The sequence below is a fragment of the Genypterus blacodes genome, unplaced genomic scaffold (genome assembly GCF_046128005.1).
Source record: "Genypterus blacodes isolate CSIRO-AG114 ecotype Tasmania unplaced genomic scaffold, CSIRO-AGI_Gbla_v1 ptg000062l_1, whole genome shotgun sequence".
NCBI classification, from domain to species: Eukaryota; Metazoa; Chordata; class Actinopteri; order Ophidiiformes; family Ophidiidae; genus Genypterus; species Genypterus blacodes.
Genome location: NW_027466874.1, coordinates 555,960 through 580,000, shown reverse-complemented (window position 1 = coordinate 580,000; position 24,041 = coordinate 555,960). Strand labels below are relative to the sequence as shown.

The window sequence follows — 24,041 nt, the reverse complement described above, 5'->3', positions numbered from 1 at the left end:
GGGAAACAGACGAGTGTTTGTGGGACGTTTGTACGTTATGCATAAATGAACCGGCGCTGCTGCTGAAAGTTTACCTCAGCCTGTTGCCATCAAAGAGCACGTCTGTCACCACGGCGATCACTCTCTCTCCCTCCCCTTGCTCTCTCTCGCTCTCTCTCTCCATCTCAAACGTTCATCCGTTCACCGTCAGCAGTGTGTTGCCATGGCGAAACCAAACAAGTGGCAACTTGTAAACAGAACCATGTGTGCCTGCTTCAGTCTCAGTCTCTCTCTCTCTCAGTCTCTCTCTCAGTCTCTCTCTCTCTCTCTCTCTCTCTCTCTCTCTCTCTCTCTCTCTCTCTCTCTCTCTCTCTCTCTCTCTCTCTCTCTCTCTCTCTCTCTCTCTCTCTCTCTCTCTCTCTCTCTCTCTCTCTCTCTCTCTCTCTCTCTCTCTCTCTCTCTCTCTCTCTCCTCTCTCTCTCTCTCTCTCTCTCTCTCTCTCTCTCTCTTCTCTCTCTCTCTCTCCCCCTCTCAGACAGGGAAATTGCTGGTAATTGGCTGTGGATGGATTGTGGGTGGCAGGCCGGGCGTGCGTGCTGTGTGTCTGCTCTAACAACGTCTGAAGGCGAGTGGCTGGCTGGGCATCGTCTCCGCTGGGTATCGGGTGTCCGGCTCGGCCCGACTGGATCTGCCCGACGACTCTCAAAGGAGCCTTTTTATTACGCTGGTGCCGAGCCCAACGCTGTAAAATTTGTGGATAAAGTTATTTCGCTTGTAATCTTCCTGATCTCATTTGGTGAAGGAGGCAAAGACACACTGAAACATTCACCTCCTCTTCTTTGTTGGTTTGAGGCTTGATAATCTGAGCAGATGAAGATGTCAGCCTCCTCCTCCTCCTCCTCGTCCACACTGGATATGCAGTGCCCCCAGCCTGAGTTGGCTCACGGTGGGTACAGCTGTGAGATTGCGCATCACCACCGCCCCACGGCCCTCTACAGAGAGCCATTTCCTGTTCAGAGAGGAGTCTGGGAAGGAGGGAGCAAGAGGAGGAGACGAAGACGGAGACGGAGGAGGAGGAGGAGGCCCAGTGGTTTTGGTTCGGGTTCTGTCCTGCCTCTGCTGGCTTCTCAGAATGTCTTTCTGTCCACCTCCCTTTGTTTGTCCTCGCTTCTCTTTCTTCTTCTTCTTCCTCTGTGCATTAGCGCGTCTCGCCATCTGTTCATTAATCAAGTTGTTCATGAAGTCTGTATTGATGTTTGTGCTCCTCTTCAGGTCTGTAGGTCTTTGAGTGGACCCTTATGGATCCATGAACACGTGTTAAAGCCTCTAAAAGCTCCTCTACGACCTTTGACCCCGACATGCATTTGGTGGAGCCGAAAGGCGATGGCGATTTGACACGTACTGCGATGTTATTCTGTGTGGTTAGAAACTCAGACGACAGTCCTGTATCAGGCAGCGGCTGACGCATCGGTTTCGCCTTCAGTTTCCCGCCTTCCCAGCATGAGGCGTCCAGCCGTGACGCAGCGTCCCCCCCCACGCTACGATCTGCAGTTAACCCCCCCCCAATAACAACATGGAGCACAGCGAGGTGTCTGTGTGTCAGACATGAAGCCCAGCGGCGCTTCATCTGGTCAGCCCTGAACACACGTCGTGTTTATATAATTTCCTCGGCTCTTTGTGCGTCGTTTCGTTTCCGTCTTCGTCACACCTGGACGACCGAGCAGACTGACTTTCTCTCTTCCAGTGTTCTCTCCCGACGTTTCTTCCTTATATGTTAACGTTGTTTCCTCCTCGTCTTTCCTTGGGAACCGATTTTTTTTGGGCCCGTTGTTGTACGTGACACTGGACTATGCAAATAAACTCGGCTTGACTCGTTTCCAATGAAAATCGGCTTATTTTAAGACATTTAACAAAGTTTAACAAAAAATCGAAGCTTATTCTAAAGAAAATCTCAAAATAGAGAGACGTCACAACACAAAATGAACGTCCTGATGAAGGATGAGGGTTTTACTACACACACACAACTCACACACACACACACACACACACAGTGGGCCCGTGCTCCTGGACGCGGCGGCCTCGGCTTGTTTCATCTTCGCTCGCCCCTCTCTCTCTTTCTCTCTCTGCTGGCCGCTGGCACCATTACGTGAACACAAACAGCGTATTTCTGTCATCGTCCCCGGGACCCTCGCATTCCCCCCCTATATCTCTCTTTCTTCTGCGGGCGCCGGGGGGGCCTGGGGGGGATCTGGGACATGGGTGAATTGTGGGAAACCAGAGTGCAGTCTGTGGCCTCGCAGCATGCCGTCCTGCCTCTCCCGCTCTCCTCCTCTAACTCTGTTTCTCTTTTGGCAGACAATCATACGAGGCTCCATGCAGATCGCATATTGCGGCCTCAAACGATCTGGGAAAACATGCCGGGCGCAAAAAGCTGCGTGCGCGTCTGAACTCTGCTCAACTCTGAGGCGCCGGCACAGAGAGCGCTGCTGAGAGACTCTGGGGTCACGTGGACTCAAGCCTGTGACCTGGACCCATCGACTTCATAGCTAGTTCATAGTTCATAGCAAGCTCAAAAGGAATCTCAGAATCCTGAAACTAAACCGAGCCAGAACAGAACCCCTCCACCTCCACCAAGGCTGCACAAGGCAACAGTGATCAAGGTTTGGATTTCATTGATCCCAAACAAGGGAAATGTATTGTTTCTTCCTACTATTATCAGTAGCATTGACATAAACTATACTCAGATTGGTGTGTTACCGAAATCCATCCACTCATCTCTTGTCTCTTATATTCAATAACATTTACATACCTTTAATACCCAGATTGCACCTGTACTGCTTTGCTTTCATTACTAAACCATATAAATAAAATTCAGAGATCCAAAAACAGTTTTAGATTCTTTCAACTGGGTTTCTAGGTGAAATTATAGGCAGAAACGACTTGCTAAGCATGGGAGAAACATGTCTTGCAAGTCAATTTTTAACCTTCAAATATACAATGAAGCGACAGAAATACACATGAAGGTTTGAGGTTTGAGTCCATCCAGCCACACATCAGATGGAGCTTTTTACAGTCTGTGTCCGTATGTGTGTGTGTTTTACCTCCACATAGTCCCTGGCGTGGCCCCAGTCCCTTTTGGAGTCCAGGTTGCCCAGGCTGAAGCTCTCCAGCTGGCCGAGGTGGATCTTCGCCACAGAGCGGCTGATCTTACGAGTCACAAACGTTGAGCCTGAAACCCAAACACACACGCGTTCAAATGCTTGGTATGCATTCTCTGAATTCAATTAGGCTGCGCGTGGGGATATAAATACGGCGGAGGGTGAGCCCGGTCCAACGCACACAAGCACGCGGAGAGGGACCAAGCAGGTCCACAGGTCCAGACTTTATTTATATCACAGCTGATCCAACCTGCTTCACAGCTCACAGCAAACACAAATAAGAGAAGAAGAAAACTACAACCACCTTCAGATCTAAACACTAAACTTTACATATAAATCTGAAGCTTTCTATACAGTTTGATCATCTCCAAGCAGATCACCTATGTGTGCGTGTGTGTGTATGTGTGTGTAGGCTTCTTGACAACCCACCCTACTCCGCTGTAGCAACCTGTTTATTTCAGTCACACGTTGTGCTGTTTTCATTTACTTTGCGCCAGTTGAGCAGACGAACGCCTCAGAATTCCTCCAGGAGTTTTGCTGTATTGTTTCAGTTTTCACACTTGACGTTTCTCACCCCTGCTGGTTGTTTTACAAGATTATTGCTTTTAACTGAATGTTAAACTCCTGAATAAACAGTAACTGGCACTTGTGTGTGAATCTCATATGTAGATGTGGAACTGGGAGCAGATGAGAGGATCTCCGTCTGACAGTTTGACACGGGGGACAAATGTTGAGAAATGTAAACGGGAGCAAAAAACCATTTAGTGCTTTAGAAAGAAACAAACGAGATTTCAACATTTTTCCTTCCAGGCGTGGCGTCCAAAACCTCCGCTAAAGCTCCAAGTCCTCTTTAGCCGACGTAAAAAAAAAGCCAGAAAGCCACCGGCAGTCAAAGCAATTCGTTACCACCTCACGTTACAGCCGCGAGATCATTTAGGAGTCGCTCCCTCTCATTCCATCTCTCATTTTCCCCCTTTAACTCACAGTTTCGGTGTCGACTCTGGGCCGGCCGCCAAGACAAACCCAAGCGTATCAGTCTAACCAAACCAAAAAAACCAGGGAAGTTCCAACGAAACGCGCCTCAGACGTCCAAAACAGCTTTGGCGGGAAAGGGTGAAGGACCACCCTGAAGGTGGCGGTGCGGCCTTACGGTCCCGCGGCACCGCATCGCGGGCCCAGGGGGCTGGCGATGCGCTTCTCGCTCTGAGCCGACACACGTGGCGATATTATCTGCGGCAGAACAAATGAGCTCCTAATGAGTGCCTCTGTGCCGCAAGGAGGGCGAGGGAGACGGTTTGGGGTGTTTGGCGGGACACAGAGAGCCGGTGTCGGGTTCTCCGTTCCCACCGCGGGGGGAAAAAGACGCCGCGACCGAGCTCCGCGTCGTTCCAACCCAAACACAGCGTTATACCATTAAACTGATGGAAATGGAGGCTAAAATGTCGGAGTGTCACGTCTAATAATGCCACCATCTTAGTTGAAACGGCTTATTAGAGCTTGAGGGTTTTAACTCTGGTTAGGCTCTTCTGTCTCATGTTCAAAAGCCAAAATGGCAGACGGCGAAGATATTTGCCATTTCAAAGTCAAAACTGATATTTTTAGCCCGCAAAACATCTCCGAATAAATCTCCCATAACCTCGCCTGACCCGCTTTGAAGGCTTCCTACAGGCAGCTTCAGCCTGGTCCTGCTTCAGATGAGCGTGGCCCTCTTCCTCCTCCTCCTCCTCCTCCTCTGTCCCAGGCCGTAATAGTGCGACTCTGTCTGGACGCCCTGACATGGAGCAGAGCCGGCGTTCAGGCACAGGAAAATCCCATCAACCCAATCATGCAAACGCGCCAAATTTGTAGTAATTATTTCATATAAAAGCGACAGCGGCGGGCGGGCTGAGCTAAAGCAGAGCGGCGGAGGTTAGACACGCTTGTTTGACAGAATACAGCGTTGTTGTGTGCTGGTTGTGGGTCACAGGGCGCCATGTGTTTGGCTGATGTTTCAGGGAGTTTAAATCAGGCTCCTGCAGACTTCACATTTTCTCTGAGGAGCAAAGGAAGACAAACTTTAAAAGGGACAGATGATGTTTGTCATTGTTTTCACTTAGTGTTACAGTGAAATGTAGGAGTTAGTAGTATTAGCGGGACAATACTTAGTGAACACTGCAAGTGTGATAAAATATCGACGTCTTCAGAAATGCTTTGAGTCAGACAAACGTGCAGGTCCTGAACTGACTCCAAAGCCGCGTTTCCCATTGGTCCCTTGCTTCCGTAACATGATGACATCAACACGATGCAGACGTGGTAAGCATACAACAGGATGTGATCATCTAGGACATCTAGGTCTTTTGCGCCCCCCTTATAAAGAGCAGAAGTGTTTCGCCCCCCTATAAGTCTTGGGAACCACTGAACCACTGATCTAGGAAATAAAATCATCCCGGTTTTTTTCACGTCTCAGGTTCTAGTTTGAGTTCTCAAGATGAAGATTTCCATGGCTCGTCAAGGACTTCCATCACCAAAGAAACCCTGCTGTTTTCACTCAACGTGCACAGCGGCGGTGCAAAAAGCACTGACAGAACCCCCTAAATGATAGTAAAACAAAAAGTCCTAATAAATGTCAACTTTAACACAAATCGAACCATTTGTGTCTAAGCTTCACTGCTGCTTGCATGTGCATACAGAGCAGAAAATTAATCGTTCCGGAAACCCCCTGTGATGTCAGACCTGTCCCGTCTCTGCCTGATCGGATCGTCGGGCCCTGGGGCCCCTCTCTCACCTGGCAGCTCGTCTGTTCTGGCACGTTCCGTCATCTGCTCGCTGTAGCCAAATGTTAACCAGCCATCGCTCATCTGCTGCTGATGTGTGTGTGTGTGTGTGTGTGTGTGTGTGTGTGGGTGTGTGTGACTGTCATCTGTACAAGCCACAGGCACCAGTAACATCGCTCAGCCACTCAAACACACAAACGTCTCCTCTTGTGTATTGTACAGTAAATTCAATTCAAGTCTTGCTTATTTTTGTTTTCATAGAGGTGCAGATCAGTTGAAGCGCAGAGTTATGCGTCCCCGCACGTCCATTTCCTGCTGAGAGAAGACACCGTCCACCGTAACTCACAGCAAACGAGCTCGTCTCAGGTCGGGAATGTTTCCACTAACAGAATGTGAAGTGAGGAGAAGAATGGAAAGAAATTCCAAGGAGCTGCTGATTCTGCCCTGCGGTCCATAATGCAGAGGTCAGCCCAGTAACAGCCCAGAGAAACAGGCCGGTTACACAGCCCTGTAACTCAGCCCAGTAACTTAGCCCAGTAACTTAGCCCAGTAACTCAGCCCTGTAACTCAGCCCAGTAACTTAGCCCAGTAACTTAGCCCAGTAACTTAGCCCTGTAACTCAGCCCAGTAACTTAGCCCAGTAACTTAGCCCAGTAACTCAGCCCAGTAACTCAGCCCAGTAACTTAGCCCTGTAACTCAGCCCAGTAACTTAGCCCAGTAACTTAGCCCAGTAAATTAGCCCAGTAACTCAGCCCAGTAACTTAGCCCAGTAACTTAGCTCAGTAACTTAGCCCAGTAACCTAACCCAGTAACTTAGCCCAGTAAATTAGCCCTGTAACTCAGCCCAGTAACTTAGCCCAGTAACTTAGCCCAGTAACTTAGCTCAGTAACTTAGCCCAGTAAATTAGCCCTGTAACTCAGCCCAGTAACTTAGCCCAGTAACTTAGCCCAGTAACTTAGCCCAGTAACACAGAATAGAGGAAAGGTTCACTAACATCAACCTGAATCAAAACAAGCTGCATCTCAGCTGATTTATGGTTCATTCACACTGATTCATTCAAACCATAGTGAGTTAATTCGTTCATGACTTCACTCAGTTATAATAGGACACTTTCTTCTCCTTTAATTGAGATTTTAAAGGCAAAAATGTGGAGCCACGGTCTGATTTGCCCTTTGACCTTTGCTGCTGGGCTCCATTTGATCCGGAGTCCAAGGCAAACTGGGGTGTGCGGGTGAAGCTCAGGTCGTGTAAACGGCAGAGAGTTAGGCTCTTGCAGGGGTGGAGTAGAGCCTGGCTCCCCTGACCGGTAATCAGGTCCATGTTTCCCCTTAGCACACCTGTAGTCCCCCGTAAAGCTCACACCCGGTGTTTGCAATGGCTCTGCTCCTGCTCCGCTCTAATTGGTGCGGTGTGGACCGGCGTGCGGCCCTAATGGACCGGGCCCGCCTGGCCCAGGACAAAGGCGGCTCTGTTTCTGGCTCGGGCGTTAATGTGTTTCCTTTACTGGCAGCGGCACCGCAGGGCGGCCGGGAGGAGGAGGGGCGGAGGCCGTTTGGGTTTAGAGCCCAAACGGGGCGGCGGTGGCCGTTTAACCTCCGCGGCCCGGCGGAAAGTCTAATAAAACCACGGGCCGTGAAAACCGAGCAGACAGCGAAATCCAGAGCCAGAACCTGACGCTCGCTCTCACTCCACTGAGGCTGAGCTTTTTTCTTTTTCTTTTTCCGATTCAATTTTCAGTTTTGGGCCAAAGGGGGGGACAGGAAACGCGTAACACACGGGGCTACTCTGGCACAGCTGGGCCCAAGTCGGGGGAGAGGAACTCAAGTCAGTCAGCGTGTCTTTGTACCCAACAGTCTTCACAGTGTGCTAAAGAATCAGGCCTTTCACTGAACCGACTGCTTCTAAACCAGCCGGTAATTGCTCTGATGGCCTAACACACTCTGGAGTCTAAAGGTTATCGACACGATTCTGTGTATGTTTCACACTCGATCTGTATGTGAAGGAGGCTGGAGTGAGAGCAAACATACAGCAAGCTGTGAATGCATGGAGCATGCATGTACTGCAGTACTGCAGTGTGTACAACAGTATGTTACAGAACAGTACTTGTGTAACTGCAGTCAAATGTGCAGATGTGTCTTCCATCAACATGATGGAGGCATGTGGAGGCATAGGGGGGCGGAGCTTTGGGGGGGGTGGGGGTGGGGGGTGGTCTTGGCTGGGCCTGGTGGGGTTACTCAACGTTTACTGTACAGCTGTTAGCAACACGCTGCTACATAAATGTGACTTATGAAGTCTGTCTTCAAACAGTGTGACGGCTCGGCTCACACACACTCAAGACGTGGCTGACTCAAACTCATATATATTACTCAGCGTGTGTGTGTGCGCAATTTATTCAGATCACTCTCCTCCAGCTTTTATTTTCTGTGGTCACACTACACCGGCTCTGGGAAAGCTGTTTAGCAGGAAGAATAAAGTGTTGTACTGCTCCTTTAACATTTGCTTTGTAATCCTAATCTGCCCTCTCAGCACCTCCGGCTACAAGATCAAAACCCAACCCTGGGGCTAATTCTCCTCATGTACTGAACCTGATTTGATGAGGATCATCTGTGACAATTCAATGTGTTCAGTATCTGCAGGCTGACATGACGACACAGATGTCCGTCTCATCTCAACATGTATGTGCCATCTCCATGTTTGATTATCAGAGATTTATCGAGAGAGAGATTTATGAATCTGTTATACAGTAGTATGTTAAGTGTGCTGTTGCATGGTTAAGCGTGCTTGCTGTGTGTTCTGACCCACTGGAAGCCACTCTGAACCTGCATCTTGGATCTTGCAGTATGAACCGGGCAAGACACTTAATAAGCCCCCAGACAGCTTTAACCTACAAGAACCTAACAACAAGACAGCAGGTCAACTACTTGATGCAAAGATTCATTTTCAGTATTCTGGACATAATTTCGACATAGGAGTTGTTACCATGGTGAGCATGTCTGAGCATGTCACCTTCAGCTTTTAAAAAAAGAAAGAAAAAAAGAACAGCAAAGACCTGGTTTGATTGCCACACGGTTGTCATGGAAAACCTAAGATTACCTCAACACAGGCTTCACACACCTGTTTTGGAACTCGACCAGAACTGTGAATCCCCATAATCCCGCTGTGTCTCTGAGCAAACGGCCCCGAGGGTGAAAACTGCTTTGTGGTAGATTTGCCCCCTTTAAACTGCACCTCCACTCCTGCCCATATAAGGATTTACATGGAGCGTGCGGGTGTGTTTGCATCAAAGGTCCATCGATACTTCGGGTCGGGCTCGTCCTCTCTATCTGTAGTGACTTATGAACCCAAATACCTGAGGTGTGGGAGTGCCGAGCGGTTCTGCAGGAGGGCTGACGAGTCTTCCCGGGCTGCGGGGTCGGCCAAAGACCTGTCAGCGTCTGCCATCGCAGCCATTGCACAATCCGTGATCTGTTCTGACTGATCTGTGGAGCGTCGGCGTGGAGAGAATTTTTGCGCTGCATCCAAGGAGAAGGAGAGGTCACGTGCGAGAGGGGGGAGCCATGTGGAGGGAGGGGGCGACGAGGAGAGAGAAGACAAAGAGGAAGAGGGACGGGCATGACGCAACCGAGCGGACAACACGGGGTGTGTGGAGGTGTGAGGAAAGAGAGGGAGAGTGTGGAGAAACACATGGGAGCATGTGGGGGGGTTGGTGTCTGGCGTGGGTAGGGGGAGAGCAAGAGTCTCGGCAATTAGCGCTACTTAGACCGAGCGCTCAGTCAACTGGATTCTTGGTTACCACGGCAAATTCAAACAAACACAGATGTGAAGACGGTAAACCAAAGGGGGTGGGGGGCGGGGGTGAAGGTGAAAACCTGCAGGACCACGTCACGCCCCAGCGTGAGTCCAGGCGCCTCCAGATCACGTGATGAGGGGGAGGGGCCTGTCATCACTCGGAGGTGTTGGGCGGCGCTCAGCCTCGCCTCACCTCGCCACCGCTCAGGCCCCTCCCACCTGGGGCAGGCGACATGAGAGAACACGAAAGTGAGTTTGACAAGGTGCTGCGAAAATCGCTCGACTCCTCGTCTTTGCTCGGTCGCATTACAAGTGACCTCTCTGATATGACCTAAACAACATCCATTCAGTCTAACATACTAGGACAAACCGGGAGAGGCCAAACTGAGGCCTGTGTGTGTGTTTTTGGGGCAACCTGAGCCTCGCCTCTGAATGAGATGGAGGGCGGAGGTGAAGGGAGGACAAACTTCAGGTCAGGTGACAAAATTCCAGAGGAGGACCTGCTGATGACGTCTGGACCCAAAAGTGACGCAATAAAAGATGGAACAACAGCAGCGAATTCCGTGTTTCCGTGATGATGCAGTGAATCCCCCCCTTCCCCATGTTGCCCACCTCTCTGATATGAGGGAAACATCTCATCTTAGAAGTCCATCACATGATCCAACCTTTCAGGCCGAACATCAACCAAAGCAGCCGAGGCCAGTGTGTGTGTGTGTGTGTGTGTGTGTGAAGGGGCAGCATTGACTTTGGCAGCGTGGCTCAAACTTCCCCGACGAGCCGGTTTTCTCTCCTAACATAACAGTATATTATTCTATACTGCCAACCGTGAACCACAGAGCGCTCGGGGGGGAAAGAGGGATGGGACTGGGAACACACACACACACACACACACACACACACACACACACACACACACACACACACACACACACACACACACACACACACACACACACACACACACACACACACACAGCCTGGCATCAGCACCACGTACACACTGAATGTAAACATGGTCTCTGCTTACGGAGTTGGATATGTTGCTCTTATTGAACACGAACAAACAAACACACTTTCCGGTTCTGCTACTCGATCTGTGTTCCCAAGAGCACAAGCTAACAAAAGTAAAGACGCGTCTCATGTGTCGCCCCAATGTGGACTCCATTTAGCGCCCTGCTAAAGCTAATCCGCCGCCTCTGTAGTGTCTGTTTGTTATGGCTAACAGCTAAGCTAACGGGCGCTGAGCGAGGCGGCCGTCTGTTTGCTTTCCTTCACGGCGGATTTGCGGCGGCTTATTTTCCCTCCTCAGTGGCGTAACAGCGCAGGTCGGCTGTTTATTGGTGGAACGGTTACGTGTTTACGGGAATGGCGAGAGAATTCAGGAGAACATTCCTGGCCGGGATTAAGTCATCCTGGGAGCTGCAGGAGGAGACGCAGGAGGAGGCGCAGGAAGGAGAGTACCTCAAAGTTGTATTCAAGTACAACCCTTAAGTAGCAGTTTCTGACTTCCCTCCTCTGTAGTGAAAGTGCTCCCCCTGTGCCCAGACCTCCCCAGCAGCCACCACGCCACACCATGTGACTCTGCATGCCACGCTCAACCAAACCGAACCACGCCTCGCCTCAGCACTTATTGGCAGTACTGGTCTGGTCACTTTGGCAGAGACCATGAGAACAGAATCAGTCCGTTTGCTGTAAGAGGGAAAAACTCCCTCATAAAGGCAAACATGTATTGACACACACACACACTCTCTCTGTACACACACACACACAGAGCGGGAGAATGACAACACAGCCTTTCCTGTGTGTGGGAGTTGTTCAGTGATGTCACTGGTCTCGTTCCTCCACAGGTGAGTGTGAGGGGGCGGAGCCTTTACCTCTGCAGCAGCGTGCTAACATACGCAGGCAAAGGTATAAGAAACACTAATGCGTGGCTGAGAGGAGAGGAGAGGTCAAAGGTCATCTGGCTTTCTGAGCAAAAGGCTCATGGTGAGATGTGATGATGAGTGCTTGTAACTTTACCTTCATAATAAGCTCATAACTCCTGCTGCTGACTGCATGGACGTCACGCTGCCCCTCCAGGCCCCTCCAGGCCCTGGGGCGTGGAACATATGACTCAGCATTTACTCAGGAAGCTTTTCATTTAAATGTAGAACGCTGACAGAACTTGGACTTTCCACCGTGAACACTGTTACAGGAAAACGTAGAAGGAGGCTGACGTCCATCTTGTTGGATTTCCCCCACGGAGACGTTTTGTAAAATGAAAGTCAAGACGTAGGAAAGCATCAAACTACTGAGCGATAGTCTATGAAATAATGTGGCCCCTCCCCTACGCTGCCCTCTGTGGGTGACGGCCAAAACGCCTCCTCAGCTCAGCGGCGACGGGGTCACATCAGGCCGCCAGGGGCCTGGGTAAACACTGGCCGGACCAGGCCAACGCCAGCGCCACACTGGGTTGTGCAAGGCGCCCGTGGGACATCTGGCCACATCACAGAGCGACCGTAAGTCTGAGAATAGACACGGCAAGAGCAAAACCCCGAAATGCTGACGGAGCAGAAAGAGAGAGAGTAGAAGGAAACAGACTGGAGAGCAGGCCGAGGACACGTTGGCCTTATATGGTTGTTGTTGTGTATGTGTGGAAAAGCAAACAACGCCTCAGTGACGTCACCATATCACAGGGCCAGAGGCGCAGCCATCCATCCTCCTGACCTCTGACCTCCTCCTCTTCTCCTCCGCCGCAGTTGGCTCGTCATGGCCGGGGCTTCAGACATAAATCAGCTCAGCAGATCAGTCAAAACACTGAGTAATGGTCCTCTGAGTGAGCGGAGGCCAGCGGACCATCCATCAGACAGAGGTCGCGTCAGACACGTCAGGAAGTTCAAGTTCAACCGCTGGACGAGAAGAAGCGGCTGAGATGATCACAACAGATACTGTCTTTATGTTTAAATGCATTTGTCTTCTCATATGTTGGTGGATGTTTGTTCTAGCCAACAAAGTATTTTAAACGTATGTCACAAATGTTCTCTACAATCTCTTCAAGCAAACACGGCACGTTTTCTGGATCACCGCAACTACTCCAGTATGAACCACTACTGCCATACCATGAGATGTTCCTCAAGCTATTATAAGTTTAAAGTTTTCATATTCTGTCAAACTGCACATATTTATTGATATATAATGAGATTGAAATCAACAACTCTCACATTTTTGCTGTCCCAGTGCAGACAAAATAATGGCGTCAAAAAGGCAACAAGAGGTTTAAAGGACAACAGAGTGCCACGTCTTCATATGAAGTCATACACACACACACACTCCACATAAAGACATGAAGGTAAAGCTCCATCACACCCTTCTGGTCGCCTGTAGGGGGCAGCACAACCTGCCAGAGGCCCCCACAGGTTTCCCACACCTATCTCTGTGGTAACCCATTAGGGTTTACTGGCTGACCTCTGACCCCAGCCGGGGTCGTGGCCGGGGCCTTCATTAGGGGATAAATCATAAACACCTGAGCGGCTGACCTGGGCACAGACACAGTCATGTGGTTTTCATTTTGGCGTGTAAATCGGGTTAAACCAGCGCTGGCGACCCTGGGGGCTCAGAGCACATATTAAAAAACGTGACCACAATCCACTCAGAGTATGTGTGCGTGTGTGTGTGTGTGTGTGTGTGTGTGTGTGTGTGTGTGTGTGTGTGTGTGTGTGTGTGTGTGTGTGTGTGGCGTCAAATTGCTCAGTGAATCTGTGCTCCTCTGGTGAACGACTTTATAAAGAGCTGGAGGGGCACTCAGAGGTCAAACTTCTGCCAAGGCCCAAAAGTCCACTTATGACTCTCCAGTGATGTAATGTTATCAACATAATCTGTTATAGCGCCACCATCAGGTCGCTTGATGTTTCATGTCATGCGGCGGCGTTGCTCACCTCTCCTCGGGCTCTCGTGGTTAAACAGGATCCCGTTGACGGCAAACATGTTGTAAGCCTCTCTGAAGTTCACCACGATCCAGTAGGCGTACAGCTTAGCGGCACCTGGGAGGAGAACAGGAAGCAGCCGCAGGTTAACAGACCAACGCGGCGAAACGTCGGCAACAACGCAGGAAATGTGAGAATGAAAAACAGAGATCCACATCAAAGGTTCTGTCAGCTGTGACAGTTTCTCTCCTTTATTATACGTTGGTGCGCGTCCTGTCCTAGTTTGGTTTTTGTATCGTCTTTATCCTCTGTTTCACATTGACCGTGACGTTGAGTTAAGAGATGGGGCTCGACCCCACGATGGCGACGTCCAGTTCTATCTGCTTTGTAACATCCTGCTCCAGGAACAAACGCTCAGGCCAGGATGAGTTTGGTGGATATAATAAACGAGCGCGGTGGCAAAGTTTCTGCGCTCTAACTACGCTACATGTCATCCTTCAGCACAGCGGTGCCGCGGATCGTTTTTCACTGTCAGGAACATTAACCGCAGCCTCCCGCTGAATGACCCAAAACAGGCCAAACTCCCCCTCATCCTCTCTCAACGTCCTCCTCCTCATCCTCCTCCTCCTCCTCTCGCTCACTCCCTCCCTTCCCTCTGTGATGAGGGGAATACCAGAGCCGAGTCTAGGGAGGCGCCCGTTGATTAAGCCATAGGTCAGGACGTACGCTGGAGGTGAGGGGAGGTCGCCATGGTGACCCCTCTCCCCTCCCATGTCTAATTAATGGAGGAGCTGCCCTGCTTATGATGGTATGTGCCTCCCATGCAGCCTCAGACGGAGTGCTGACAGATGGGGAAAGTGTCAGTGAGCAGAGCGTTTAGGCAACATAGAACATGAAACCCGACCCGTCTCACACGTGTACAGCCAGCGTGTGTGTGTGCGCGAGTGTGTGTTGAAAGTGAGTGCTGAGTGCTGTGGATATAAAGGTGTCTTTGTTAAAGTGAGAGCCACTCCAGCCCTCAGTCAGACGTTTTAGCCTCGGGGTGTGTGGAGAGCTCCAACACTGCCTGAGCCCCCCCCTATTCACACACACACACACACACACACACACACACACACACACACACACACACACACACACACACACACACACACACACACACACACACACACACACACACACACACACACACACACACACACACACACACAGAAAGTGGTGCAAAGGTTTGAAGCAATCACTGTATGTATGCTGCACGTGTGTGTCTGTGTGTGTCTGTGTGTGTGTACAATGGGCCATATGTTATCCTTTGAATAATAGTACAACCTATCAGCGGTCACTACGTTAACATGAACTCATGACTTAGTGGTTATTTGGCCGCACAGCGATTTAGACAAAGAGGGAACAACAAATAATTCAGCACCGATGACATGTCTAACCTAAGGTCTACAGTGTGTGTGTGTGTGTACGTGTGTGCGTTACCGTAAGGGGAGCGCGGGTAGAAAGGCGTGGTCTCTTTCTGAGGGATCTCCTGGACTTTGCCGAACAGTTCGCTGGTGGAGGCCTGGTAGAAGCGCACGTCCTTCGTCAGGCCGCACGTCTTTATGGCGTCCAGGAGCCGAAGCGTGCCAACGCCGTCCACGTTAGCCGTGTACTCCGCCAACTCGAAGGAGATCTGGAAAAGAGACAATCACAAAGGATCAGAAGAGAACCTCTGGAACTTCAACCTCCATGTTCTTAGTTTGAAACCTACGAAGCATTGTATCTGTAAAAACACACTCATCATCGTCTTCTCTTCTTCAGTACAGCCCCATTGTGCGCAGTGGGTGAAAACGGGCCATTTAAGAAAAGCAATTCTGATTGTCCAACTATGCTGAGCTGAAATCACGACAACTACACCCAGAAACCGTGACACTCGGACAGCTGCAAGTAAGTACAATAACAAACAATACTGTGTTCCTTGACTACCATCACCCTGTTGGTACAACTGGAACCCAAATCCAGATAAGCAGTGAAAAATGTATGACAGACAAAGTCTCTGCACCAGTATTGAATATTTCTTCCATATTTCTTCCATATTCCATTCCATTTATGAAGAAATGGTGTCTGAGTGAACGTTGTGTAAAACAAACAGATCTGCTTTCTCATAAAGTCGCCAGGATCTGCCATAAAAGCGGCGGTGCGGAGCGAAGGAGCGAGCGGGGAATGTGGCGTTACTGGAGTCCATCAGGGCAGATTAGAAACCTCATACCTCAAACTAAACACTCCAACTCCCAGAATGCCTGTTACCGGTGGTGAGGGCTGAGAGGGGAGGCGGCTTAATGAACACTTGGGGGGGAAATTAAGTTTAAATTAGAAATGGATGTGCGCGTGCGTGAGTTGTGTATTTGCACGGTGTGTGTGTGTGTGTGTGTGTGTGCGTGTGCATGTGTGTGAGTGAGCCAGCTCGGCCCCGGGCTCCAAATCAGGCGTGACGGTTAAAAGCTGTGCTGGTTAGTGGTCACCACACCTGGAGCGAGCGGCAAGGGGAAACGCTGCGGCCCTTTAGTGCTTCCACACAGACGGCAGATACAGAGGCCTTACAGAGACCTGGAGCCGCCAACACTGGGCCTCTATTCCCCCGCAGCACACACACACAGACACGCACACAGGACGGGAGGCTTTTTGATCAGCTTCAGTTTCACTCCACTGCTCAGTGTAATTACCTCTGACGCTTCGCTCACACTCTCACTCTGCATTCTGCCATTTTACGGCTACAACGTGTGAAGCGTTCCTGTGGAATTTTCAGGATTTTAACTGGTGGACCAAAGAATTTCCAAATTCTGAATGAAAAAGATTCAGGAGGGAGGAACTAAGTCAGAGCTCAGGGAGTTCAAAGTTCAAAGTTCTGACAGAAATCTTTCTATTGAGCTCATCCCCTCACTAGGCACCAAACATCACCTAGGCCTATTTCAAATTACAGTTAGTCAGTGCTCAGACCACCACTGTATCAACTCATCCTGTGCAAGGGTCATCAGGGTCAGGGGTCAGGGGTCAATCACAGAGCTTTAGTTTGTAGGTGTCAGCTTTGAATACAAACAAACATGAGCATTCTGTTCCTCGCTAAGCCCGACCGCACAATACCTGCCTTCATGTCAGCTGAGGCCAGGGGGAGGCAGTCTGGCACACACACACACACACACACACACACACACACACACACACACACACACACACACACACACACACACACACACACACACACACACACACACACACACACACACACACACACACACACACACACACACACACACACACACACACACACACACACACACAGCCAGAATGTAATCCAGCTCTCAGAGGGCCACCTTCAGCTCTTCCTCTCCTCCCCTCCTCCAAAACGTTTCCTTCCTTGCACGTTTTCCCCTTTGGATCCGTCAACGTTCCCTTGCTTTGCCTCTACCTGGACTAACAAAAACTCCCTTACCGAGACCCCCCCTCCCTTTCCATCCCGCTGTGTGTGTGTGTGAGGAATGGTCAGGCACGCACACACACACATACGTACAGGGGGGCCAGGGTATCAAAACCAGCTGAGAGGGGCAGGGTCCAGGACGCCTTGACAACTTAAATCAAACAAATTGCCTTAATGCCTCCATTCTCTGTCATTATGTAAGGCAGGGCCTGAGCGCTGACGGTTTAAAGGCCAGACGTGTGTATGTGTGTGCGTGTGTGTGTGTGTGTGTGTGTGCTGGGCCCCTCAGTCGTCCTGGCAGATATTGTTCTGTTCTGGGAATCCAGCCAAGCTCTGTCAGCGTTGGGGGGTCTGCATCCCCACCCTGAAAACGCAGCGCTTTAAGAGCTCTAAACGCACAGGAAGCCCACGTATTTAGGGGGTTCGTCTCCTTCCTGCACGAGGCGGCCGGCTGAAATGCATGAGAGCCGGGAAGGAGTTAACGTTAAAAGAAAGTCTTCAATTCAAGACAGTGTGAGGGTAAATTTGAGATTTCATTTGTGGCTGAAAACAAAAAAATATTCTTTACAGAATATTGTAGAAACATCAGAAAATCAGGATGGAAACTTGCAAAAGGACGCAGACGTGGAGTAAAGGATGCATACGGAATTGACCGGTGTGCAGGTGTGTAGGCTGTGTGTAGGCTTTGTGTAGGTATGTAGGTGTGTAGGTGTTTAGGTGTGTTTGTTTATAGGCTGTTGGGTGTGTAGGTGTGTAGGCTTTGTGTAGGTGTGTAGATGGTCCATGCAGGAACTAAATACACCAATGGTACCAATATAAGCTGGACCTATGCGAGTAAAAAAGCCTGAGTGTTGCAAACAACAAACCAAATAATAAACAAGTGTGAAAAGAATAAAAAGTAGTGCAGGACAACAAGTAATGAAAGTCTGACCGATTGATTTCTCAGCACGAGCTCGTTCATTCTAAGCACAGCGACGGTGGGAAACGTGTAGGTGATGCGTACGTTAGGAAAAATGCTCATGGTGATTCACTGAGGCTGGTTTCGTCCCACACCAGGGGGACCAGACCTCAGTTTCGTCCCACTGAGGCCGTTGCAGGTTTCGTCCCACACCAGCGGCCCACACGTCTCCCAACGCCGCCGAGCCTCCATCACCACTCGCCGCGTTGATGTGATGAAACGGAGGGAATCTCTCCACCTCCAGTCACGTATTGCAGCAATTGTATCGCTCATGCTTGACGGCGCAGAAAAACACACACACCTGTTAGAAAAACAAAAGTGCTACTTTTTCCTCTCCCGCTGCCAATTCACCTCAGACTAGACACAATAACACAGACATAGACAGAGACAGAGAGAGACAGACGAAGAGAGAGACAGAGAGGTCGGTTTGCCGCTTTGCACCATCGGGTTGGAACGCGTTTGCCGTTTGATTGGTGCTCGTCTGGCTTTTCTCGGCGGGACCAGACTGTTCTTAAAATGGAACACAACAACAATAATGTTGCTCTCCAGGGCGACGCAACACCATCCCAATTAAAGCTTTGTTACCGCTTCTGCCGGCAACAATCCTCAAATTCTGCTGTACCCAAAAGTGTGCACACACACTTGAACACACCCACGACATTCTGAGGATTCCATTGTGGCCAGAGTGCTCCGTGTGCCACCTGTGGCATTTAAAAACCTCGGTCTTATTTAAGATCTGCCAACAATAAGAGGCTGCAAACTGAGCTGATTGACTGCAATGTAAACATGAAGCAATTCTACACAATGAGCAGATTGATCAGCTGTCAGTCGGTGAAGCTTCCACTCCTGAAAAGCATCATTCACATACCTGCATGACATTACATTACATTACGGTCATTTAGCAGACGCTTTTATCCAAAGCGACTTACAATAAGTGTGTTCAACAAAGGTAGATAAAAGAACTTCAGGTCACAAGAAATCGTAAGCGCATTTCCTTCCTAAACCAACAGCTAAGAGCATACCTAGAGCTAGAGTAGAAGTGCAATAAGTTAGGTACTATGATGAATGAGAAAAAACAAAAGGACAGATTAGAAGTGAAAGATTAGAAAACAAGAGCATCAGAAGAGCTAGGACAGAGTAGGTGATGTCCTAAGAGGGAGGATCCGGGTAGTGTTTCTTGAAGAGATGGGTCTTCAGCCTGCGGCGAAAGATGGGTAGCGACTCCGCTGTCCTGACATCAGTCGGGAGAGCATTCCACCATGACACTGTCAAAACAGCTTTTACTTTACACTGAAGAGTCATATGCCACCGTAACATGAAACACTCGAGGAAATTATTTATTTAAATGCTCTTATGTTGGAAGTTCTGAAGTGTTTTCAATAGTTCATAGTAAATTTGCATGTTTCAATCTGGACATTTGGCAAGAAAATGCTTGTTGTTGTTTGAATGGAGCTTTACAGGCGCTTTGCTGGTGCTCCTGGTTAAACATGACGTCACTATTAAGATGAAGCGTTCAGGGCGTTCAGGACTTGATGGGATGGTCTGGACGAAGGCACTTCTATAGGGATGGACCTCGGGTTTTAAGGTTGTGCAGTACTCTGTGGTATTTTCATCAGTGTTAAACCTTTGTTCTTTTCTGGAATGATCCATCTCAGTTTACATTCAACTATGAGCAGATTCCAGCTTGTTGTTAGGAATGAGGCGAGCCTGTCTGATCCTCGGACATTATACATCTGCACAATATAGGAAGAATGAAAGTCCTAATAAACCAGAGTAGTGCAGGTTCCAGTGTTGAAATGTTGGGACGTCGCCAGCAAGGCATGACTGATTTCCAGCGTGAATGTGCAACAGATCTGAGCAAGGCGCGACACGCACCCGCCCACCGCCTCGGCCCCCGCTCAGCCCGATCCCTATCTCACGCCGCATTTTTCTCTCTTCTAAGTAGAGGCGTCGTCTTCATCTTCGTCTTCTCCTCCTTCCAACTTCTCGGCAAGTGCAGAGGCCGCCGCAGCTATGGCAATGAACAAATACGAGTCAAACAGCTCAGGTGGACGCGGTGGGGGTGGGAGAGAGAGACACGTGTGGACAGGTGCGTGCTGTGAGTCAGGACAGGTAGACTGAGGGCTGCAGAGCGGCTGTCAAACTTGGGATTTATGCAGAAGAGCCTGGAAAGTCCCTGTCTGCCTCCCGGCACATCTCTCTGCCACACACACAAACACACACACACTCTCTCCATCATTGAATCTGTGCCAAAGCCTCAATGAAGGGGATCCATATGCACCTTCTTTGAATGGACCCTCATGGATCCATGAACACGTGTTAAAGCCTCTGAAGCTCCTCTACATGAAGATAGATAGTTAGTTAGTTACTAATCTGTTGATCTCTGACCTTTGACCCTAAACCCTCTGTATGATGAACTCCCTGAGAAGTCAATCAAAAAAGGAGAAGAAGAAAGAAGGAGAGGGCGATGCCCTTCATTCCTCTCTTCTTCTTCCCTCCATTAGCCTGCAGACTCTAACCATCAGTCAGTCACTGAGCTCTGCACACATAAACACACATGTAAACATGGCAACAGGCCTCAGCGGCGGCTGTCGTCGCAACCAGAGGGCTGACTGGAGCAATCACACCTGCTCACACACACACGTGAACACACACACACACGTGCATGCATGTGAGCACACTCACACGTGAACACACACACGCACACACAGAAAGAAGAAGAGGAAGGCAATGTTTTTGTGTCCAATCTAAAACACAATGAACTGTATGTGCTGGTTTGTTGTCGTGGTTATTCACTGGGAGGTTCTGCTGCTCACATGAGTGAACAGATGTGATTTCCATCCTGGGTTGGTTGCAGATCACAGCACTTCCTTTTCCTTTATCAGCTGAGGAGGAGCTGATCACTTCAAAGAGGAGGAGGAAGGACCCCCCCCCACATCTAAGACCCCTAGCCAAACCGACCCGGCCCCCCATTCACACCTTCCACCACCTCCTCCATACCCCCCCGCCCGCCGCTCGCTCCATTTGGCTGCAGTCAGGCAGGGGGGCAACGTCACACATCCCACAGCTGCTCCCTCCTCTTCATCTTCACCTACTGAAATGACTTTAATAAAAAAATATTTAGTTAAAAAGGTTATTGAACTTATTCCCCACCCCCTCCAAGAGAACACACACACACACACACACACACACACACACACACACACACACACACACACACACACACACACACACACACACACACACACACACACACACACACACACACACAGCCTGGTCACTGTCACTGGGCCATATGACCTACACCACTCCTCCATGTGCTGCAGGCCCACCCAGGACCCTGTGGAGTGTGTGTGTGTGTGTGTGTCTGTGAGAGGGCGAGCAATGATCCAAATTACAGGCTGCCTGCTGGCCTATAAATACCTCAGTATTTCTGCATATTGTTTTTCATACCCAAGCCTAAACCAAAGTTGAGTTTTGGTATCGAACTTAAACCAAATTCAGAATAAAAAAAACTCTTTTTCGTGGAAATAAGTGAATACTGAAACGAGCCGAAATAGTTTTGAGCTGAATAAGCTCCCAAAGGATTCAAACTTGTACTTCAGTGAACTCACAGTGAACACACAACGCTCACAGCTCCTCCAAACCAGAACCAGGCCAGAACCCAAGATCAAAGCCTGTGATTGGGAGATTGATCAGAGACGATGAGGATGACGATCGGTGCTGATTCTTTACCCTGCCAAATTGTGTAATCAAACAAAATCGATGATCCCCCGCTCCCCCCCCCCCACTAAGATGCGTGCATGTGTGTGATGGTGTGGTGTGAAATGGGAGGGGCCCGGCTGTCGCACCTCCAGCTATCATCTCCAGCAGATTACAGACACTCACACGTTCTTATCTCTACACCTTCCTCTCCGCCGCCTCTCTCACCAGCTCCCCCTTTTCCTGTCTGTGTTCTCCCAGACAACATTTCTCCCCCCTCCTCCATATTTCTCCATCTATACTCGTGCATGCAGCTTTGAAATCCTCTACAATCATGCTACTGAAGGTTTGGTCTGATGCAGCAGCAGGTCAGACTCATATCAGGCTGCAGGCTAAACTTGTGTGATCATCAGCTGAGAGCAAACACGTCGCTTACAGACGCAACAATCTGACATCGGACATCCAGACTTGAAATAATCGCAACTTGACTCGTGTTCTTCCGCAGATTGTTCCACAGCATCAATCATTTCATTCAGGTCATATCTAGACAGACTCAGAGGTGAGAAGGTACAAGCTGACGCACAGCTCGGACTCACGCGCCGTCATTACTGCCTGTTGTTAAACTATTAAGTCCTATTAAGAAATATTTGGCTCTTATTCAGGCACATAAATCAGAATGCGGCCGCGTATTTTCATATGAATGCCGGCCAAGTCCACTCTGCTCTAAAGTATGCAGCTCAGGGCCGGGAAGAGAGGCCGATCAATCACAGGCATGACACTGGGTACGCAAAAACACACACACACACACACACACACACACACACACACACACACACACACACACACACACACACACACACACACACACACACACACACACACACACACACACACACACACACACACACACACACACACACACACACACACACACACACACCCATTGTTGTCCTACTAAGCTTGTGTTAGGGTGCGTCACTGTGGATGGTACAGAAGGCTTACAGATGACTAGAGTTTCATCACGAGGCTAAAGTTAGCCTAATAAACACACACGGTCAGTAATCCACATTAATACAAGTCATCAATCTTGAGGTGAGGCTGGGAAAAAAGTGTTCCGAGTGGCTCTGTGACGGAATTGTTATCTACGTCATCCGTTTCTATTAACGTAGCTCCGGATAGCTGACGGCTTTTACACACACCTGATTAAACCTGGCCACCGGCCACTCCAAACACGACAACACACCCACGTCAGTGTGAGGTGGTGTGTGCGAGTGATTCTGTCAGCTAACGTAAGCAACTGAGTCATCACGGTGACCCGCCGGATACAACAAGGATTTCTACCAACATACAGTGTGACGCAGTTTGAGTGGACCTGATATGGAGGGAGAGCAAAGAAATCTGATCAGCTGATTGGCCGACGCTCCGCTCTGTGTCTCAACATGCAGCTTTTTTCAAACTAATCAACAGAAAGTTCTACAAACTGATGGAGCCAAACACACACACACTCAAACACACAGAGAGAGAGAGAGAGGTTAGAAGAAGACAATTGCCTGGGTTCACATCCAGCCCAGCTCCGCCCGTCTCTCTCACCAGGGCGGGAACGTGGGAGCAGGGGTCGGAATGCTGGGTCGGACCATTGTAGCGCTCTTTGAAGGGGTGGGGGGGGGGGGGGGAGAGTTGAGATATCAGGCTTTTCCTCTATGCCTTTCCTTCATCTTCCAGCGCTCGTCCCAGCGCAGAGGAAAGACGGTGTCAGAGAAACATGGAACAGGAATATTTCCAGGAAGACGCAGCCCAAACAAGTGAAACCCAAAACCGGGGCAGGGGCGTGGGGGAGACTGGTGGAACTCTGAGTTTGACACAAAACACGAAAGAATCACGTGCTCACAAAGCTCACGAAGGAGAAGAAGCTGGAAACTCAGCTGGGTTTAGTTTCCTGTTTATGTTGAATATTAATAAAAGGTCAAAAGTTCCATTTGATCACTTTCTGCTGATTCATCATTTGCTGACTTTGAAGAACTTCCATTTGCTTCTTTGGGCCCAAGACTCGGCCAGGACTTGAGTCGGGTACTTTCAAAATGTGTCTGTCAAGTAGGTCTCCACAGATTTGACCCATATTTTAAACCCATGAATGTTCTGAGCTCATACGGTGCGTTGGGAACCAGACTCTGCCTCAACGAATCACTTCCTTTCAAACACATTGGTAATTCTGGTGAAAGTTGGTGAAATGTCTTAAAGGCAGAGCGTGACAGCAGCGCTGACGTGGACACAAAGATCAATAAAGCCGTAGACCGGCCCAGGGGACGAGATGAAGGACAGAGGTCCACGGACGGAAACTATC

At 49.6% G+C, this 24,041-nt stretch overlaps 1 protein-coding gene across 1 annotated transcript in view; it reads right to left on the bottom strand.

Annotated features, from left to right (window-relative positions):
- Positions 1–24,041, bottom strand: part of gmds (GDP-mannose 4,6-dehydratase) — a 114,844-nt gene that overhangs the window by 64,124 nt on the left and 26,679 nt on the right. Inside the window, exons 5-7 of the mRNA XM_076154562.1 lie at positions 15,066–15,258; positions 13,596–13,700; positions 3,081–3,208 (exon numbers count right to left, since the gene is read on the bottom strand). Coding sequence (XP_076010677.1) covers positions 3,081–3,208; positions 13,596–13,700; positions 15,066–15,258 — 426 coding nt within the window. The remainder of the gene's footprint in view (positions 1–3,080; positions 3,209–13,595; positions 13,701–15,065; positions 15,259–24,041) is intronic.